Source organism: Lampetra fluviatilis, chromosome 30 (genome assembly GCF_964198595.1).
Source record: "Lampetra fluviatilis chromosome 30, kcLamFluv1.1, whole genome shotgun sequence".
Taxonomy (NCBI): domain Eukaryota; kingdom Metazoa; phylum Chordata; class Hyperoartia; order Petromyzontiformes; family Petromyzontidae; genus Lampetra; species Lampetra fluviatilis.
This window is the reverse complement of record NC_136304.1, coordinates 6006945-6026308: the sequence shown is the minus strand read 5'-3', so window position 1 is coordinate 6026308 and position 19364 is coordinate 6006945. Positions and strand designations below refer to the sequence as shown.

Sequence of the window (19364 nt, the reverse complement as noted above, 5' to 3'; positions counted from 1 at the left end):
GATGAACGTCGGTGTCTCAATTCCCACGCTCGCGCGTTTGGGCTGCGAACAGCGCGGTGGAGTGACAAAGGGGACTGTTGAATGACCTTCAATTCGCATCGCTGCAGCACTCCCGATCCTCATGGGCCAGAATTGACGTGCATCCTCGCGTGCCTTCATCATCGTTATCATCCTCATTGTGGTCATCGTGGAGGCCTCTGGAATCCTTGGTCACTTACCGAGCCCAGGCGTGAAGTGCCCTCCTCCTCCTCCTCGACTCACCGCTCACCGTCCCGCCAGCAGGACCGCCCGTGTCCCCACATCTGCGGCGCGTTAGCGCGCTTCCTCCATGGCTGGGGATGTTAAATAACTCGGCGCAGATGAAAGCCCTCTGCACCAACGAGGGCTTGCGAGGGGGGGCGGGGCCGGTGGGATTTAGGGGGGGGGCGAGGCGGGGGGGCAGCCAGGTGCTGTGCACACGCCACGGCACAGACGGGTCCGTGCGATGTCTGGGTCAAAACATTAGCCCACCTTCGGTCGGAAACGAAGTCTAATTTGTGGGCGGCTTCTTCTTCTTGTTTGGGGCAGCAATGCGAAACGGGGTAGGTTGGTGGGGGGGGGCGATGGTGGGCAGGAGCGTGAGCGGCACCTGGCACCCGGGCAATCGCGGGGCTAATCGCCACTCCGACGCTATTGACTTAACCTTCGGGTTTAACGCAAAGCAAAAACAGTCCCAATTTTTTTTAAACCCGCGCACGCTCCCGACTAAAATAACAGGGCAGGGTCGCGCTGCGGCTTTCAACTCGTGGCCTGCCCCGGACGGCGGCAGCGGAGTGATCAACACGCCGGAACTTGCGACCCCGATGCCGCCGGTTAGACGTCGTGGCAGTTGAAACAATAGAAGGGGGTTTCTGAAATCCTCTCTGTCCGCCCAGCAGTAGGAATGGGTGACAAGCCACAGTGAGTCGACCGGCAGGTTTGGTGTGGTGGGGTAAATCGTGTACTCGCACCCTTGCCAAGTTTTCTTCCCAGCATGGAAGAGTAGGCCAAAAAAGACCCTCTAGATGGATCTCTCCGTAGCATCGTTCAGTGGCGGCCCTTCTGCCCACGGTGGCATGAGCGAGCAATTGCAGGGCTGCACCTTTTCCGTCGCGTGCAAGCTGTGGCTGGCGCTCAACCCGGTTGTCCGAGCGGGCGTGATTCCCTCCCGGTAAACATGCAAACTTTAAATCTTGATTTGAAGTTTTCATGACTGCAGGAATCCATACTCTTTGGTTCTTTCGGTAAAGTCACGTGGGTATAAAATTGCTTTCCCACCTGCTGACGGACGCTTGTGTTGCACCCGAAACGTCGTGATTCATTTAATTTTATACCTACGTGACTTTACCGAAAGAACTAAAGAATATGCGAATGTGGGTTGGCGTTTGCCCAATATTTGCACGCTGACGGAGGGGTGGTGGGGGGGGGGGTTTGTGCGCTCCGATTGTGCAGATATTAACGAGTGTCAGCTTCGCGGAGTCTGCCCCAACTCCACGTGCCTCAACAGCCCGGGCAGCTACACCTGCAGTTGCTTCATCGGCTACGTCTTCGACTCCACGAGCCACCAGTGCATCTGTGAGCAACATTATCTCTCACCAACACCCATACGAAGATCCCCCCGTGTCGCCTTAAACAGACTATTGGAGCAAGTGCTGTGAGCAAACACTTATGAAGACCGGCACGACACACGAGGGGGGTGGTTTGGCCGTCACTACCACGCCCGGCCGCCTTTGTCTCCCAAGCATTGATGTTTACACACTGCACCAGTCACTCATTTAAGGCTGAGTCGAGCTAGGCGAGGCCCAGGACCGGGTTCAGTTACTCGCACACTCCGGGCTCGTAACACAGTGCGCTACCAAACGATGAGATCACGACGTTGATCATAACGAATGGAAACGATCGTGACAACCAAGTGACTCAATTGAGCCTAAACGTGGCAAGCATCGGCCCCTACTGCTCCTTTTTTGCAGGTCAGGTGCTGAGTCATCTTGTGCCACGCAGGTACAGCTGCCCTTGGGATGGAGCTAGCTGTTGTCAATCTCAACACTGTGTGGTGTGTGGCCTTAGCAATACAATATATAATTGGCGTAATGGCCCTATTTCATGGCACACATAAATTAAATTGAGGTTTTTTTTATATCAAAACCAAATCATCAATTAATATTAACGACGAATCCAATGACGATAGCAATGATCACGACCGTGATGACGCTGACGATGCCAGTGATGATAGCAATGCCCACGGCGACGATGACCATGATGGTGGTGATGATGATGATGATGGTGACAACGCTGCTGCTGCTACCCCTCCCCACCCTGTGCCACCCCTACGCACGCTCCGTCGAACGAACCGTCGTCCCAGCCGACAAGCTGCTCTCGGGCAAGACGGGACTGTGCTACCGCGCCACCGACGGCCGCTCCTGCTCGCTGCCCATCGCCATCCCCCTCACCAAGCACATCTGCTGCTGCAGCGTGGGCAAGGCCTGGGGAAAGAACTGCGAGCCTTGCCCCCCGGAGGGACACAGTGAGTGCTGCTCCACGTGCACGATACACCGGGCCACGTGGGGAGGGAGTGCCGGGCCGCGAGAGTGACGAGCGCGTGCCGTGCGCCCCTGGTGTGTCCGCGCCCGCAGCCGCGTTCCGGGAGACGTGCCCGGCCGGCATGGGCTACCACTTCCCCATGTCCGAGGTCAAGTACAAGATCCGCAAGCTCACGGAGGACGAGGTGGCGCAGCGCGGGCGCGAGCCGGCCGGACGCCCGCTGCCCACGCCGGCCGACGGGGACGACGCCGCGCTGCTCCGCGGACTCGACGACTGTGAGTGGCGGTCGAGGTGGGGGCGGGGAGTGGCGGGGGTGCTATGGGCACGTGGCTCCGTAGCACCAGCGCATGTGGGGGGTGGTGGGGGGGGTGGTGGATCTCTCTACCGCGTGGAAGGGTGGGTGGGCGTCGAGGAAGAGCCCGTACCCCTGGCTCTACAGGAGCAGGCGGTATCAGTAAAAAATGCCGACCTGTTCCGTCTGTACGGGATAGAGCGTTGTCCCCCCGCGCGTGTGGGGTTTTCTCTGTGGGCTCCGGCTTCTTGTCCAGATGGAGCACCTTGATACATAGAGGACCGCAGGGCTTGGGGTGAGTTGTCCTTTGTCTTCGCGAGCGGGTACTATACGGCGCGTTGTGAGCTGAATCGGTGTTTTTTATCAACGCGGTTGTTGAGCACAGGGACCAAAGGGTTAAAACGTCAAGCGGCCAGCAAGAAACAGCACTGTCGAAGTTGTCATAGACGAGAGGTCAACACGCTAATTGAATTGAGCAAGAGCAATGTAAGAGTTTGGGAGAGGCAATGGGATGAATTCCAGGGTGGAGCAGTGCGAGGGATGAAGCAGAGAGAGAGAGATGTTTGTGACCTGCAGGGTTGGTGGTGGTGGTGGTTAACCTCAGTGTGGATGACGTGAAACAGTCTCGTAGGGCCAGTGATTAACATAAGACCGAACAGTCCAGAACTTTTTTTCCGGGTGTTACTTTGGCACACCACATTCATCCATGTCGCCGTATTTTGTCCTCAGAAATTGTATAAACCTGTTAATAGCATTGTAGGAATATAGGGTACAATAATATAGGATTATTATGAATAGATGTATGGCTAGTACCCTACACCCATAATCCAGACTCTGAGCCAGCCTGGCAGCGTTCCGGTAAATATCGAGTGAGAAATTACGCCCTGGGTTGAGCCACCTTCGGAGGCCATCATCGGACAGAGTGAGAAGACCACTCACCGTGTGGGCGGGGATAGTGGTTGAGTGGGCGTGGTTATGTAGAACTGGGCGGGGCTAACAGAGGGAGGTTGCCGCCAGCTCACCACCACGTGTGCTCGGTTGAGCCTCCCAAAAATGCAGTAGCTTTTGAGGTGAGCAGGTTTTGGGATCATTCTTCTGTGCACACTTCCGGCTGCGCGGCAAAGCGAGGCAAGGTGGCGAGATGTTAACTACCTCGCCTGGTATACAGGAGATCGTGGGTTCGATCCCGACCCTGGGGCCTGGAAATTTGGAGTGTGCTTGTTGTCCCCGTGGTCGTGTGGATTTTTCTCTGGTTTTTCCTTACACATTTAGAAGCACGCGTTTAGATCATTTGGCTACTATAAATTTCGACGTGATGATACATTTTGTTGAGCTATCATTTGTGGCCAGGTCGCTTCTGAAAAAGAGCTATATAGCTCAATGGGCCTTACCTGATTAACAGTGGAGCCACTGTTAATCATGTTGTATTGGTGTAATTACAAGAGTGTTGATTTTACACAGTGGGCCCAGTAAACACTTCGACAGAGGCAGCAGCAGCAGCGGCTGTACTAAACTGCCCCTATGGGGAAATGTACCACATGTCAATCGATGTGCAGATTCTGGGCAGCCGCGCGTCGCATCTGTTGTGAATATCGTGTTTCCAGCACGGCCACCTTCGATGTGCTCACAGGTTCCCCCTCTCTCGTCAATTCTACGCGCAGTTCGCACGGTCACTCGTCAGGCAGTCGGCACAGGTGAAGACGCAGCCCTGGGATGACCGCGCTCGCTCGCTAGATGGAGCTCTAGGGAGCCCCTCTAGCGGAGGCTATTTTGGTCTCCTTTTACACGCCGCCAATTGGCAGACTGTGGTGAAATCAGTTACACCGCTGGCTGGACAGAGGTCGGATGATTTGTTTTGACTGAGATTGTTTCAGCACAAAGAGACCTCGTGTCTAGCAGCGTTGCAGTAGTGCTTCGATGATAGTTTCGTAATAAACGGGCATCATAATAATGTTTTTCAAATGGGGTTTTTTTTTGCAGATGATATTTTGGAAGGTCAGCAGGTAAGAAACTATTTTTATTTATCTATTAGCACATCATCGTTATCATCATCAGCTGTTTTTTTATCCACTGCTGGATCAAAGCTCTCCCATGCCCTCATCATCTCTCTGCCTTGGAATGCCACAATCCATCTTTTCTTCCTGCACGCAAATTGATCTCATCGCTCCATCTCCGCTGTGGGCCTCCTCTCAGGCATGCTCTCGCCTTTGGCTGCCATTCCGTCACCAGTCTTATCCGTCAACCATCATCATCATCATCCCTTCTGACATTGATGTGTCGTGCCCATGTAAATGCCTTGTGTTTGAGTTGACACTTTGCGTGCCGTGTTCATGCGCATCAAATCATTTTCAAAAATGTGTGACACTAAGGTACGTCGCTCTTAAAGAGGGGTATGGAAATAACTCAATTATAATTTCCTCTGCAGATTATCGCTCAGTTCCAAGATGGACAACGGAGTTTCCAAGGTACGGCAACAAAAAACTCGTGCAGAGCAAGGGCCACTGATTTGCACTCTGTCAGGAAACACTTGCCACGACCGATCAGCACGGTTGGCTACGTGCGGTGCGAAACAAGTTCAGCATACAATCAATTACATTAATCCACCAATTCCCTTGAAATATATTATTCTGGTCTCAATAAGTTATTACTAATAATAATGATGTTAATGTCCAGCCCTTTGTCAATCCACTGCTGAATGAAAGCCTCCCGAAGCCGTGTCGGTCTCGGGGGATGTTAGACCATACTTCACCAGACTGGTGAGGGCAGGTTGGTGGACGTTTGGGGCTGGTCGCTGATGGTAGCCGTGGCTGGGAATCGAGCACGGGTTGCCCGATTCATGGCACAATGTACTAACCACTGTGCCACCACTCCAGGAGGTGTCGTGGAGGGTGACGGAGAGAGATTGTGTAATTGGTTCGTGTCACCTACAACGCAGCAGAGGTGTGGACTCGAGTCATGTGACTTGGACTCGAGTCAGACTCGAGTCATGAATTTGATGACTTGCGACTCGACTTGGACTTGCATAACAATGACTTTGTCCCACCTCTGAGATGTGGACTCGAGTCATGTGACTTGGACTCGAGTCAGACTCGAGTCATGAATTTGATGACTTGCGACTCGACTTGGACTTGCATAACAATGACTTTGTCCCACCTCTGCAACGCAGCCGCTAGAGGTGCTGCCACCATTTACTGCAATGGGTATAATAATGCACGCACACTCTTGAATTGAATCACAACCCAAAATTACGGCCACTCAGCTGAACCACCGTGGGAAGAGGCGGCCTGAGTCATAACACATCTGATATTTATATGTGTGCCGCATGTATAAAGTCTCGTATTTATATCGTCCGTTATCCCGGCGGAGTCCTTGACACTTGGCTAAATAATCGTTTCGAAGTCCTTCCTCTAAAGAGGCTCGCGCGCCACTTGGCAGTGATTAAACAAAATAAACGGCCGTGCCTCTCCGTTTATTTGGAGTTTGCTTGGCGTCCCTTGGGAGACGAACGACAGTGATCACCTTCGTGCAAACGCCGTGTTGTTCTGGGGCCTCCCGCCGCGTAACAAAGACAAAGATCCCCCGTAGAGCCTTAACAGACTGTTGGGGCAAGTGCTTTTAGCGAGCACCACCGATGAGGGATGGCACGGCACACGAGGGCTGGTTGGCCAGCACCATGCCCGACCGCTTTTGTCTTCCCAGTGGCGATGTTTATACACCACACCAGGTACTGCTCTTTGAGGCTGAGTTGACCTAGGGGAGGCCGAGGACCAGTTCAGATATTCGTCACTGGTGTTGGCCGTGAGCGGGAATCGAACTCGGGCTGCCGGGTTCTTAACGTAGCACGCTAACCGCTGCGCCACAGCTCCCCACACGCACGCGCCAATCACGTGGTTAATCAGTAGCCAAATTCCTGTCCAATCTCTGCAGCCCTCTATGTATTCAGTTGTTAACGGCCAATTAATGAGCCTTCACGTGTGCGAGGACCCCCCCGGAGTAAACTGCTCAGAATGCAGGAAGCCAATATGGGTGTGCTGCGTGTGTGCACTGCGCTGTGCCGCTGTTGGCTTGGTTTGGCCGGGGAAGAGATCTCGCAGAGGCTGCAACGTCCAGCCCTGGTGGAGCCTCCTCCTGGAGCGGCCGCGGGGAGAGGGACACACGGAGGCGGCGGTGGCGGCGGTGGCGGTGGTGGCGGTGGCGGCGTGAGACAGCCCGTGGCAGGAGCGGTCGGCGCCATCTCGTCCGACAGGGAGCCCCCCAAGAGAATCCAGAGTATGACCATCATCATCATCATCATTGTTGTCATAATTGTCATTGTCGTGATCATTATTGTCTCCGTCATCATCATTGTCATCATCATTGTCATTATCATCATCGTCATCATTATTGTCGTCATAATTGTCATTGTCGTGATCATTATTGTCACCATCATCATCATCATTGTCATCATCATTATAGCCTTCGTAATGATCATAATTACGATTTTTAGCTTTGCCATTATAGATATTCCAGTTATCTTCTCTATCATTGTCATCGTCATCATCATTGTCATTATGGTTATTCATGATGATGATGGTCATTGTGATCAGTGTCTTCTTCGTCATAATCACTTATATCATCATCATCATCATCGTTATCTTCTCCTGCAGTTGGTACCTCGCGTGAATCTCCGGGCACCGTGGTGAGACAGCCAGGAGGAGGAGCTGGTGCCGTCCCCCCCGACAGAGACTCGACAAAGAGAATCCAAAGTACGACCCTAATCATTGTCATCATCGTCATCACATCATTTTCCTCATTGTAATTGTGAGCATTATCAGTTTTTTCATCATCGTGTTCATCATCATCAATTAGTGGGGTTTGGGTCAGGAAGCACGGGTTGCTTTTCCACTGCACAAGCCAAGCCGTGCCAGGGACGTCACGTGCTACATGTGACGCCAAGACACAGGCAGATGACGCGGCGACACTGTGTCTGAGTCGTGCCGCGCCCCCTGGCCCTGCTCGGCCCCGAGCCAGATTCAGATGTCATCCGGTGAGGCCAGCGCAGCACGTCTCGGTAAAATACCAGTGGAAAACCACCCGTGCCGTGCCGGCCCAGTGCTGGCCCTTACCGGCACGGCTCGCATGTGCAAGTGGAAAAAGGCTTATACCAGGGAACCGTTGAGGGATCGCAGAGTGCATAGGCGCCCCATGCTGCGTGCGAGGAAAGGGCTTGTTTACGCATGAGACGCTAAATGAGAACCATCTTGGGACCGCGGTCCGCTGCGAGCAGCCACATTATACGGAACGCGGCGCCGGAGGTTGATTCCGGTCAAATTGTGTTTCACGGTAAAAGATGAAAAAAGGCAGCGTCAGACGAGCATTGCACGAGGATCTTAAACCGCATTTATTTGATGCTGCGCATTGCGCTGGCTATCGAATGAGTCGCAGGAATGAATGTGAATGGACGGTTGCGCAAGCTGCGTCTGATTGGGGATTGTTGACTGTGACAGAAATAGGATTTGGAATGTATTTCTCGCGGATCGCGCGTTTGGCGGAACAGAGGAAAATGTTGAATCAATGAAATACTTCTTTCTCTTCAGCCGTTTTGATCTTCACGAAAACAACTTCTCGCTTTGACCTTTATTATCGCTTCTTGCATTCATTTCCATCAAACACAACGGGCTGTGATGTGTAAAAGTAAAAAAAAAACTGTTTTAAGAAAAAATTACCGCCACACGTGGCATTAAAACAATTTCCAGCACTTCGCCTGAAAGCCAGATCGGCCGGATCCCCAGAAAGTTGAATCAGATGCCGCGTCTGCCGTCAGCTCTTTGACCCGCCCGCTCCCCGTGGCACCAGCCGTGCCTGTCTGCTCTCCGGCCGGCCACTTTGAAGAGACTCCACAGTTGATTGTGGTCTCCGCTCCGCGCAAGCGCCGGGTCCGCCCCGCGCCAGTCCCGCGTGCGTCTGCGCTAGTTTTATCTGCGGTGCCAGTAGCGCCATCGCGGATTAGCGCAGGCTTTAGCGCCGTCAGCTGCCAGGCCAGCGTGGGGTCCCGCTGCCCCCCGCACCGGGACTGGTGCTGCGTTATCCGCGTGTATGGGGCGGTGGGGTGGGGGGGGTCTGGCGTCTTAAGAAAGATCGACTGACCGACCGGAGCCCGTCGAGTGGCCGTGCCCGCCGTGACGACGTGCGGTGGAGCTCGGCTCGTTGCGGCGGCGGAGCGGTGGCTCGCGTGCCAGCGCATTAGACCGGCACTGCCAACATCGTGTGTTTTTATGTTTTTGTGTTTGTATTTCAACTCGACGCGATCCCAGTACACAGCACCAATAACAGGACAAGAAAGGGGGAAGCTGGGGGGGGGGGGGGGGGCAAAAATTCCACGAGTTTGGCACGGCAGGGAGTTGGCGAAGAGGGGACCGAGAGCCCGTGTCTGAGTCTGGGTTTCAGCGGCTCGCGATGAAACTGCGTCGTATTTTGAGATGATGCCGGTCAGTGCCGTCCATACGACGTCAGTGTTTGTGGCAGAGGGGAGCAAGGGGGGGGGGGGGTTAAGTGTGAATTCGCGTTTGTTGTCCTTCCCCCGAACGTACGATTTGCACGGTTGGCTAAGTACGGTGCAAAAGAATTCCCACGTGCGTTTGACGCCTGCTGCTCCGAGTCAGCTGTTTTGTCTTTCGCAGAGTTACGCAACGCGTCGCTCCGCGTCTCCAGCGTTGCTTCAAAGCCCCCCCCCCCCCCCCGATCCATTTGCTTTCTTCCGCTCGTGTTTACGTCGACAAAAGAGAGAATCTTTTCTTGTCATTCGAGCGCGGACTTTGTTATGGTCTGGGCAGTCGTGTAAAACGAGCGCCGAACGCGAATCAAAATAAATCTCGAGCCATATTTACGTGCATATTTATTTATATTTGTACACTATTTATGGGGTGTTTTGTTCACAGCGGTGACGAACATCTGCCTCCAAAATCCAAACATCTGTGGCCGGGGCCAGTGCGTGAGTTTGGCAGTGGGGTACAGCTGCTCGTGCGAGCCGGGATTCCAAGCGAACGGCCAAAAAACGCGATGTGTCGGTAAGCCTCCCTCGGCTTCGATTGCCATCACCTCCGCTGCACCAGAGTACGCTGGATGCAAACGATTGAGTGGCTGATAAGATGGCTCTCAGTCCAACTGGCTCCCGTCCGGATTACATAAAGGGATTCCTACCAACTCGTCCATCCATCTGTCAATCAATGCATCTGCCAACCTGTCTACCAACCTACCTACCCACCCATATAACCACCTACCAATGGACCCACCCATCTATCTACCTACATACCTACTCGACCATCCATCTGTCAATCAATGCATCTGCCAACCTGCCTACCAACCTACCTACCCACCCATCTAACCACCTACCAATGGACCCACCCATCTATCTACCTACATACCTACTCGACCATCCATCTGTCAATCAATGCATCTGCCAACCTGCCTACCAACCTACCTATCCACCCATCTAACCACCTACCAATGTACCCACCCATCTACCTACCTACATACCTACTCGACCATCCATCTGTCAATCAATGCATCTGCCAACCTGCCTACCAATCTACCTACCCACCCATCTAATCACCTACCAATGGACCCACCCATCTACCTACCTGCATACCCACTCACCCACCTACCTGCTCATCCACCTACCCACGTATCTACCGATATACCCACCCACCCGTGTGCCCACCGACTTACTCACTCATCAACTTACCTACTTATTCGCCAATCTATTAACCTACCTACTGACCCACCTACCAACAGCACAAATTGAATGTATTAATCAATCGAATGGCGACATCTCAACAAACACAATGTTTCTCTTGGTTGTATTAACAGGACTGGATCTGAAATATGTGTTGTTCTTATCGTGACCACCCCCGCCCCGCCACTCCCCCCCCCAACCTCCACTCCCCCCAAACCCCTCTGTCCACAACCCCCCCTCCCCCTCCGACCACAGATGTAGACGAATGTCAGAAGAGCGCGGGCCTCTGTGCAAACGGGCAATGCGACAACACGGCCGGAAGCTTCCGCTGCGTCTGTTCCGCGGGTTACGCTGCCAGCCCCGGCAGCCCCCAGTGTGTCGGTAATCAGCGCCTGTCCTGCCCTTAATTGTCACCCAAGCCTTGTCATTTAACATCTCGCCACCGTGGAAAGATAACATCCAGATAACATCTTGCCACCGTGGGAAGATAACATCTACCTGCCTACATACCTCCTCGCTCATCCATCTGCCTACGATGGCAAGATGTTATATCCCTCGCCTGGTATACAGGAGGTCGTGGGTTCAATTACGAACCTGACGCCTGCATATTTGGAGTTTGCATGTTCTCCCTTTGATCGCGTGGATTTTTCTCCGGGTCCTTCGGATTTTCCCTCCACATTTAGGAAATGTGCGTTTAGAGTATTTGTCCGCTATAAATTTACACACGATCAACCACACTGCGATGAGCTATCATTTGTGGCCAGGTGGCTTCTGAAAAATATCTGTATAGCTCAGTTGGGCCTTACCTGGTAAAATAAAAAATTGTTTCGTTTAAAATGTGTTACCATGAACCTTGTGCCCACATGCCTCCGTCGATCGCAAAAAGGCTCGTTCTCCTCGCTCACAATAACAGCACAAACACATCTTTATTCATAGGGCGCCTTTTGTAATCTCGTGAGATGCCCGAATACATTCAGAGGGCTGAATTATCGGGCTAGGCCTCAAGCCTTGATGTAAAAGTCGCCACTGTGGGGCGGACCTCCTGACCCGGTCGGGCAGATTTCCACGGTGGCAGCCTCCCGAACACAGACTCCGACCCTCCCACTGCAGAGCAGGGGTCACGACTGCCAGCTGAACTCAACGCTCGCCGAGGCTGATAGGGAGAGAATAACTCTGACAAGTAATCCGGTGCCTGTCCATTGAGTGGCCTTAGATTGGCCGTTTCCTCTCATCCACTCTGTGGTGAACCGCGATATTGCAGAACAGGCAACGGCATTTCTCTTCCCCATGCTCTCTACGCATCGCTCGACTTGTGGAACCGCCTTCCACAGTCGCCGACGTCTTCTATCCTCGCTAAATTCCACGAATGTGTCATTTTATCTGCTATCATTATTAGTTCCCCCTGTCGATTGCCCGCAGAGCTCTGTCCCACAATCTCTGCTCGCGAGTTTCTGTAGAAAACCTGGGAGCCCTCATCTGCTGTGCCTGTCATGAGTGCTGCGGTCAGCTCTGCCTTTTCTGGGCCACGTTTTGTTACTGGTCTTCATGCCATTGCTGTGCAACTGCAAAAAAAACAAGACAAAGATCCCCCGTATAGCCTTAACATACTGTAGGAGCAAGTGATGTCAGCGAGCACCTATGCAAAAAAAATACACACACATATTCCTGGCTAATGCCACTTGAGATGCGAGTTTTGGAAGGCCTTTGTTGACTCCATATGTTTAAAACTCAACACTTGGGTTGATAATAAAATTATGAATAACAAAGCAGATAGATGTCCGTCTATCCACGTAAAAATAAACTATCCACAAGCATTTATGTTCGCAACAATTTTCCGGCTGCCGCCTCGCTAAAGTGGCAAGCGGCAGCTCGCGGACTGCGGAGGCAAAATGATCAAACATCAACGCGGAGTAAGAAATATTCGTGTGCCTTCTTACTCTGCTACAAAAGGCAACCAAATGTTTTACCGTTCAAATCGGATTTTTTTTTGCTTTCATTGACCCTCCCCCACCCGAGTCTGTGTCGACGTGACACGTACGTACGTTGGACTTCTTTCGCACCGTACGTAGCCAACCGTGCTAATCGACTGCCCACACGTTACCAACCGTCCGACTCACCACCGGCTCACCGACTCGCCGAGCGAGTGGCCGATCGAGAGGCGTCGTCGTTGGTTTTTCTCTTTGTTTGGCGTGCGGCGCGCAGACGTGAACGAGTGCAAGGACCCAAGCGCGTGCCGGACGGGCCGCTGCGTCAACACGCCGGGGTCTTTCCACTGCCAGCCGTGCCAGCCCGGTTACCGTGCCGGCCGGCGCGGACAGTGCGAGGGTGAGCGGCCCGGTTTCTTGAATGCGCCGTCATCTTCGCAGTCGCCGTGCCCTCCGCGGATCGTTAAACTGCCCACGGTGCTTGTTATTGTTGCACGAATGTACATGATGAGCACAGGCCCAAAGCTCTTTGCTCGTCGTGTCGTCGCCCATTATTGCTCTACATTCATTCGTCCGACGACTTGTGTTTCTATTTATTAATTCCTTCATCTTTCAGCCCCTATTGCACCGGGATTGTGCTCTCGAGACGAAGTTTGGCGTTCGGATCTCTCGCGGAGCAGTTGCAAACCCCCCCGGGTTAGAGAACGGGACCCACGGAAGCGAATATCACAGAGCTACACTCTGAGACCCCCTTCAAGTGACCTCTGGTCCGCGCACAGTAGGGGGGCAGCGCTTTCCCACAACTCCCCGCCACCGAGAGCGGTGTGAAGCGACCGGTGCGGAGGAGGGAGGGGGGCGCGCCGCGGTCATTATCCCAGCCCACCCACCGCGACCGTCCGCTACCTGTGCGCAGAGCCGTAACGGGGGCAACCCCCATGCGCCCCCCCCCCTCCCCCCGGCTGGGTGGTCTCCACCACCGACCAACGCTTGGGCTGCCCTACCCGACACTTTGACCCCAAAACCCTCGACCCCCCCCTCCCCCACGCGATCTCAGGCCGTTATTTCGCGCTTACTGAGCCCCTTGCAAGGCCGCACGGGGAGGCCGGCGCCTCTTCGGGGTCACCGTTCGCTCCTTGGGCCGTCACTCAGCCGTCGGCTCAGCCGCCTGCCCGCGACGGCAATTTTTTTATTTGATTGAGATGAGAAATGGGAGGGGGGTGGGGGGCGGTGGTTAGGAGAGAGGGTCATGGTGCTGGGAGGTTGGGGAGCCCGGTGAGTGAACGGTTCCTGCTGGTTATTGGTCAAGTTACAAACAGGATCCCCTACGATGCTCGACTCCCACACCCCCCCTCCTCTCCTAGTCTTCGTCCAGCAGTGGATAGATCATTGCCGATTATTTAGATCTCGCTCAGCACTGATGTCAGCCACGGCGGGGAATTTAACTCTGGTCAGCCCAGTGAATAGCGCAGTGCGCTAATCTCTTCGCCACCGCTCCGCCCACTGTTGTTGTTGTGTGTGTGTGTGTGCATACATTCACTGAAGCAGCCATCGGATGAAACGCAGTGGCATCCTCATGTTACAAGTCGGCTACTCGAGCAGACAAACAGCACAACGGACGTGATAGGAAACTGAGATATAAAAGAACGAAATCTTGATCACAACCAATCACGCCCCACGATTGCGACGAGCCGTCAACTCGCTGTGGTGGCGTGAATCGTGACCCTCCCCCTCTCGTGCCTCCAAAGATCTCCACCCCCCTCACTTTCCTCCTCCTCCTCAATCCTTCTCCTCTGTGCCCGGCTCTTCGCACCGGGCGCGTTGATGAGGTCACTGCCCTCGAGGTGACCCCGGAGAGTCACACCGGGCGCCTCCGTCTCGCGCCAGGGCCGGCTCGAGGTGGGGGGGTGGGTGGGGTGGGGGGTGAGCGGGCGGAGTGGGTGTCGTGAGTGGGTGGGGTGGGTGGGGTGGGGGGGTGAGTGGGTGGGTGGGTGGGGGTTGGCTGCTGCTGTGGGTGGTAGCGCGAAGGCAGGAGGCAATTACAACAATCGCGCTGCGGCCGTGAAGCTGCCAAATTATGATTCATACGGCGGAACTCGAAACAGATGTTGGAACGCGCGGAATTGGTATTAGCTGCATCGCCACGTATATTTTGTGTCGCCGCGTTTTTTTCTGCTCTCAGGGCTTTTGATCCTCGCCCACTCTTGACAGCTTTACAGCGGTATTGCTTTTCCGGCCCGCGGGGTCGTTGCCCACGCTCATTCCCGTCCCTTCGCCGCGTTCGCTGTACCGCCGCCGCTAACCGCTAACCCCGTCGCCCCCCCCCCCCCCTCTCCAAATTAAAACAAAAAATTCGCGTCCCTAAGAGCAACAGATTTTTTTTATTTCATTTTGGGTAACCCTCGCACCAATATGATCCGTTTTTGGTGAGTTTTTTGGGTCACTTTTCATGACGCCAATTAAAATTCCGGCACATCTATGGGAAACTGACCGCATCGGTCAAACGATTGCCCGCGGCGAAAAGGAAGACTCACTTGCAATGTTGCAGATGCAGTTTGTCCCCGACAGCCTCTTATTCGTCGGCTGCCAAACTGCCAATTATCCACTTCCGCGGGCAGAAACGCTTCGTTGGAACGTGTCGCATACTCGTTTATTTTCACCTCTCTCGTACTCCTCCCCCTCTCCAACCCACCCTCGCCGCCACGCAACCCCCCACCATTCCTTGCCCGCCTCTTCCCCACCACCCTGCAGACGTGGACGAGTGCGCAAGCCCCGGCGCGTGCCCCAGCGGGGAGTGTGTCAACTCACTGGGCTCATTCGAGTGCCGCCCGTGCCCTGCCGGCTTCACGGGCTCCGGAGGACGCTGCGTCGGTACGGCCTCCTGCCCGCGAGGGCCGCTCCCGCAGCTAGCAGTGCACCACCCCGTGCGCAGGGGGGGGAGGGAATGTCTCTCGAAGATGACCACTACTGTGTAACATATTTGTTTAAACGTGGTCGTTTTTTGTAAATAAATGTCGCGCTCGTGTTCCAGTCGTGCCCACGGCTCTGTGTCGTGCGATGGCAGACCTGTGCATGAGGATACTCTCAAAGTGAGCAGTGTTTCGCAGGCCTGTTTATCGCGGTTTTTTTTAATGATCTAGTACCTCTATGCGTGGCCTGCTGAAGCTCTGTAAGCCTTCAAAGTATCTCTGTTGATATCTGGTGAAGGGTTGCTGCTTACATTTTTTTTTCTACCCTTGGCTAATGCGCCTCAAGATAGAGTGCATATCAGCTTTTACCACTCGTTCGGGGTTTTCATTATCATCAGCAGCCACGATCTATCCACTGCCAGATGAGGGCCTCCCCAAGCCATCGCCACACTCCATCTCCTCGGTGGACCTGCATCTCTTGGCGGTATTTCCCCACCTTTGGCTGCCACTCCGTCGCTAGTCTCGACCATTGGCCATCGCCTCCATCGCCCCCTCCAGCGGCGCGTCCTGACTAAGCCCCCCCCCCCGCGCCCCCCCCCCCCCCCCCGCCTCGCTCTCTCTGACATCCCTTAATTTTTGACGGGCGGTTCTCCATCGCCGCGCCCCTCTGGCTCTCTCTGATTATCGGTTGCCGTTCCCAAAACACGAAAGTGCTCAAGTCCCCGCGCCGTGCCCCCGAGCGGGGAGGAGCGCAGTCAAGTCGCTGGGCTCGTTGGAGTGCCGCCCGGTGCCCCGGCGGCTTCACGCGACGATGTAAACGCCGCGACGGCGCAAAATTACACCGTCACGCCCGCTTGCCGCCCGTCGTCTGCCGCCTTTCCCCTCCGCAGACGAGAACGAGTGTTTGAGCAGCACGACGGTGTGTCAGCACGGCCGCTGCGTCAACCTCCAGGGGTCGTTCCGCTGCTCCTGCGGACGGGGGTTCACGACGGCGCCCGACGGGAAGAGCTGCCTGGGTACGCGACGGTGTTTACACCCTCCGTTTAGCGCCTCCCGGCTAGCACGGGTGGGCTGCGTACGGTGCGAAGGAAGTTCAACACACATACGGAGGCCACGCGTAGTTTTATTTCATATGGGTTACGGCGACGACGATGATGATGATGATGATTTCAACTCGTAATGCTCGCTCTCGAAGAGAGAGAGAGATGGCAACTCAGAGGCACGAGGAGAATCTGCGGACGAGCGGGGAGGGGCAGCAGCCACGCGCTGAGGAGCCGGCGCCAACACTCGCCCAAGCTCTGTGGTCCTCTCTGTAGAGTATACATATTCAGGTGTTATTGGCCAATTAATGGGTTTCACGTGGGAATGTAACCTGAGCACCCGATGAAAACCCACGCGTGCCAGGGAGACACGCTATTATCCCACACAGACGGAACAGGCGGGGTCCACGCGCGCTGCATTGCTTTCCCTCTGGCGAGCCAGGGTACATGACACCTCAACGCCCACGGGAAGGTAGTCGCACAACATTTGTACGATCCACCAACCCTCGCCTTCAGTGCCGAATTACAGGCTGGCGCCACCGCCGCACAGCTGGAAGTAGCGATGGAGGTAACTACGATGATTCATTGATTCGTTTTTTGTTTGGGTCAGATCGCCACGTGAGTAAAACGCCAATGTGCGTCATGCACCCGTCCTCCTCCCGACACGGCCAACTAAATAAGGTTGTCTCGTGAACAAACGCTGCCAATGTATTATTTGCATCAGCACACCACCCGGTATTTCGGAGAACAATCCACCACACATTGAACAAATTTGTTACGAAGCTTGGCTGGTAGTTGCAACCAGCATCATCATGAAATCGCCAGCATCATCTGGCAGGATTCTGGGTGGGTGGCGGGCGGTGTGCGACACACCTTGGCAATGTACTCAAGCGGCGATCTGACCCAGAAATCGTCTGTGAATGAAAATTCACGTGTGAAAAGCCTGCGTGTTAGAGGTACTAAACCACAGCAAGCATTCACACACGAGCGGTGAGCGAACGCACGTGCGTGCGTTTGCCGGGCTGGTGCGTGTGTGTGTGTGAGCGTGAGGTTAATAAAACCGGAGAGTGATTGCGAAAGAGCTGTGGACCATGGGATCGAGAAATTGAGCTGCATTGCGAAACTTCCCTAAGAGCTGCGTTTCACGAGTTCCCCTTCAAGAGGTGGCAGGGAGGCAACGCAGCAGCAAAGCTCGCGCATCAAAGCGAGGAGAGCCTGGGTTCGACTCCCCACTCGGACACCTTTCTGCGTGGAGTTCACATGTCCGCCTGTTCTGCAGTGCGTGAGAGTGCGTGTGCGTGATTTGAGCGTGTGAGCGAATGAGTGAATGTATGTGATTGTGCGGAGTCTGTACGTTCTCCTGTTTTGCAGAGAGGGTGTTTGGGTGTCACCGAGTGCATCCGTTTGTGATTTGCTCCGGGTTCTCTGGTTTCTCCCCATGGGTAAAAAGCTAAAAAAAAAACATTAAATGAAACTTGTATTGGGCAAAAATCCCAATGCTGAAAAATTACTCCATTTGGATTACACACAAAGCAACACTGCCTGCTGCGAAAAACTTGGCGGGACCCTCCTGACAAATAGAGTCGTGAGCCTTTTCCTGTAAAATCAAGTTGAATAACAAGCATAACGCCGAGTGCTTTTCCACTTCTGCCGTTGATTGGACAAGCGATCCATTCAGATGCAATGTGTGTACACGTTCGGCAGATTTCTCAGTCCATCGTTGGACGCCAGCCCTCTCCTCACGCCGTGTGTGCCAAGCGGTGTATTTGCCCGCGCTGGTCAAGGACGGAAACGTACACGCAGCGGGAGCCTAGAAGTATTGTACAACAATCCGTTTTGCTGCATGGGCCTCTGCTGCCGAAAAAAATGTATCCCCGACTCAGTGTGTACCAATTGCAGTTTCCTCGCCCATCGAGAACGTCGCCACTATTGGTATCACAGTCGCTCGATCAGTTTTACGCCGACCGTCAAGATGTATTCAACCGGTGCAACGTCGGTGTGTTTGAACCGTCGTCAATGTTCACGTGGTGTTCATCGATGGCGCTCTTGTCGTTGCTGTCTTGTTGAGATGTGGACGAGTGCGGCGTGGGGCGACCGTGCCGTGACTCCATGTGCCGCAACTCCCCGGGCTCCTTCACCTGCGTGCCTTGCGGCTCCGGCTACCAACTGGCGCCCGACGGCAAGGCGTGCAAAGGTGGGCGGCTCGTCTTCCCCTCCTCCCTCCTCCTTGCCGCTCTTCTTACTCATCCTCCTACTGTCTCCTTCTCCTCCTCTACCTACTCCTTCTGTTGCTCCTCCTCCTCCTCCTGCTTCCAGCTCCTCCTCCTGCCACTCCTCTCCTCTTCCTCCTCCTCCTGATGCTCCTCTTCCTCCTGCTCCTGCTGCTTCTTTCTCTCCTCCTCCTGCTGCTCCTCCTGCTGCGCCTCTTCTCCTCCTCCTGTTGCTCCTCCTCCTGCTTCCAGCTCCTCCTCCTGGCCGCTGTTCTTCCTCATCCTCCTACTGTCTCCTCCTCCTCCTGCGGCCCCTCTCCTGCTCCTCTTCCCGCTGCTGCTCCCCCTCCTCTTCCTTCTTCCTCTCCCGCGACTGCTTTTTCCGCTCCTTCTGCTTGTTGTGTTCTTTTGCCCAGCGACCGATCCATGGCTCAAGTTCCCTCCCAGCTTCATCCCACTCGACCCCCTTCACCCCCCGCCAGCCGCCTGACCCCCCCCCTCCCCACCGCCGGCCCCTCCCCCACCCCCCGCCCGTCAGCCCCCACCCCCCGCCACCCCCCACCGCCGGCACTGCGTCTGGATGCTTGAGCCATGACCAGGGGTCAGCTACCTGCTGCTCCGTAGCCGCGTGCGGCTCTGTAAAGGACCGCTTCGTGGCCGTTATTTATTGAGGACCCACCGTCCTCGTCTTCACAACGTGCGTTGCTGCTCTTGAAAT

The 19364-nt window shown here is 54.6% G+C and overlaps 1 protein-coding gene across 1 annotated transcript in view; it reads left to right on the top strand.

The window, feature by feature from the left end:
- The window catches only part of LOC144943176 (latent-transforming growth factor beta-binding protein 1-like), a 105566-nt gene that overhangs the window by 36648 nt on the left and 49554 nt on the right, over window positions 1-19364 (top strand). Inside the window, exons 10-22 of the mRNA XM_078870418.1 lie at window positions 1471-1593; window positions 2381-2542; window positions 2652-2834; window positions 4832-4854; window positions 5277-5316; window positions 6935-7120; window positions 7498-7596; window positions 9769-9897; window positions 10821-10946; window positions 12768-12890; window positions 15239-15358; window positions 16287-16412; window positions 18505-18630. Coding sequence (XP_078726544.1) covers window positions 1471-1593; window positions 2381-2542; window positions 2652-2834; window positions 4832-4854; window positions 5277-5316; window positions 6935-7120; window positions 7498-7596; window positions 9769-9897; window positions 10821-10946; window positions 12768-12890; window positions 15239-15358; window positions 16287-16412; window positions 18505-18630 — 1566 coding nt within the window. The remainder of the gene's footprint in view (window positions 1-1470; window positions 1594-2380; window positions 2543-2651; window positions 2835-4831; window positions 4855-5276; window positions 5317-6934; window positions 7121-7497; window positions 7597-9768; window positions 9898-10820; window positions 10947-12767; window positions 12891-15238; window positions 15359-16286; window positions 16413-18504; window positions 18631-19364) is intronic.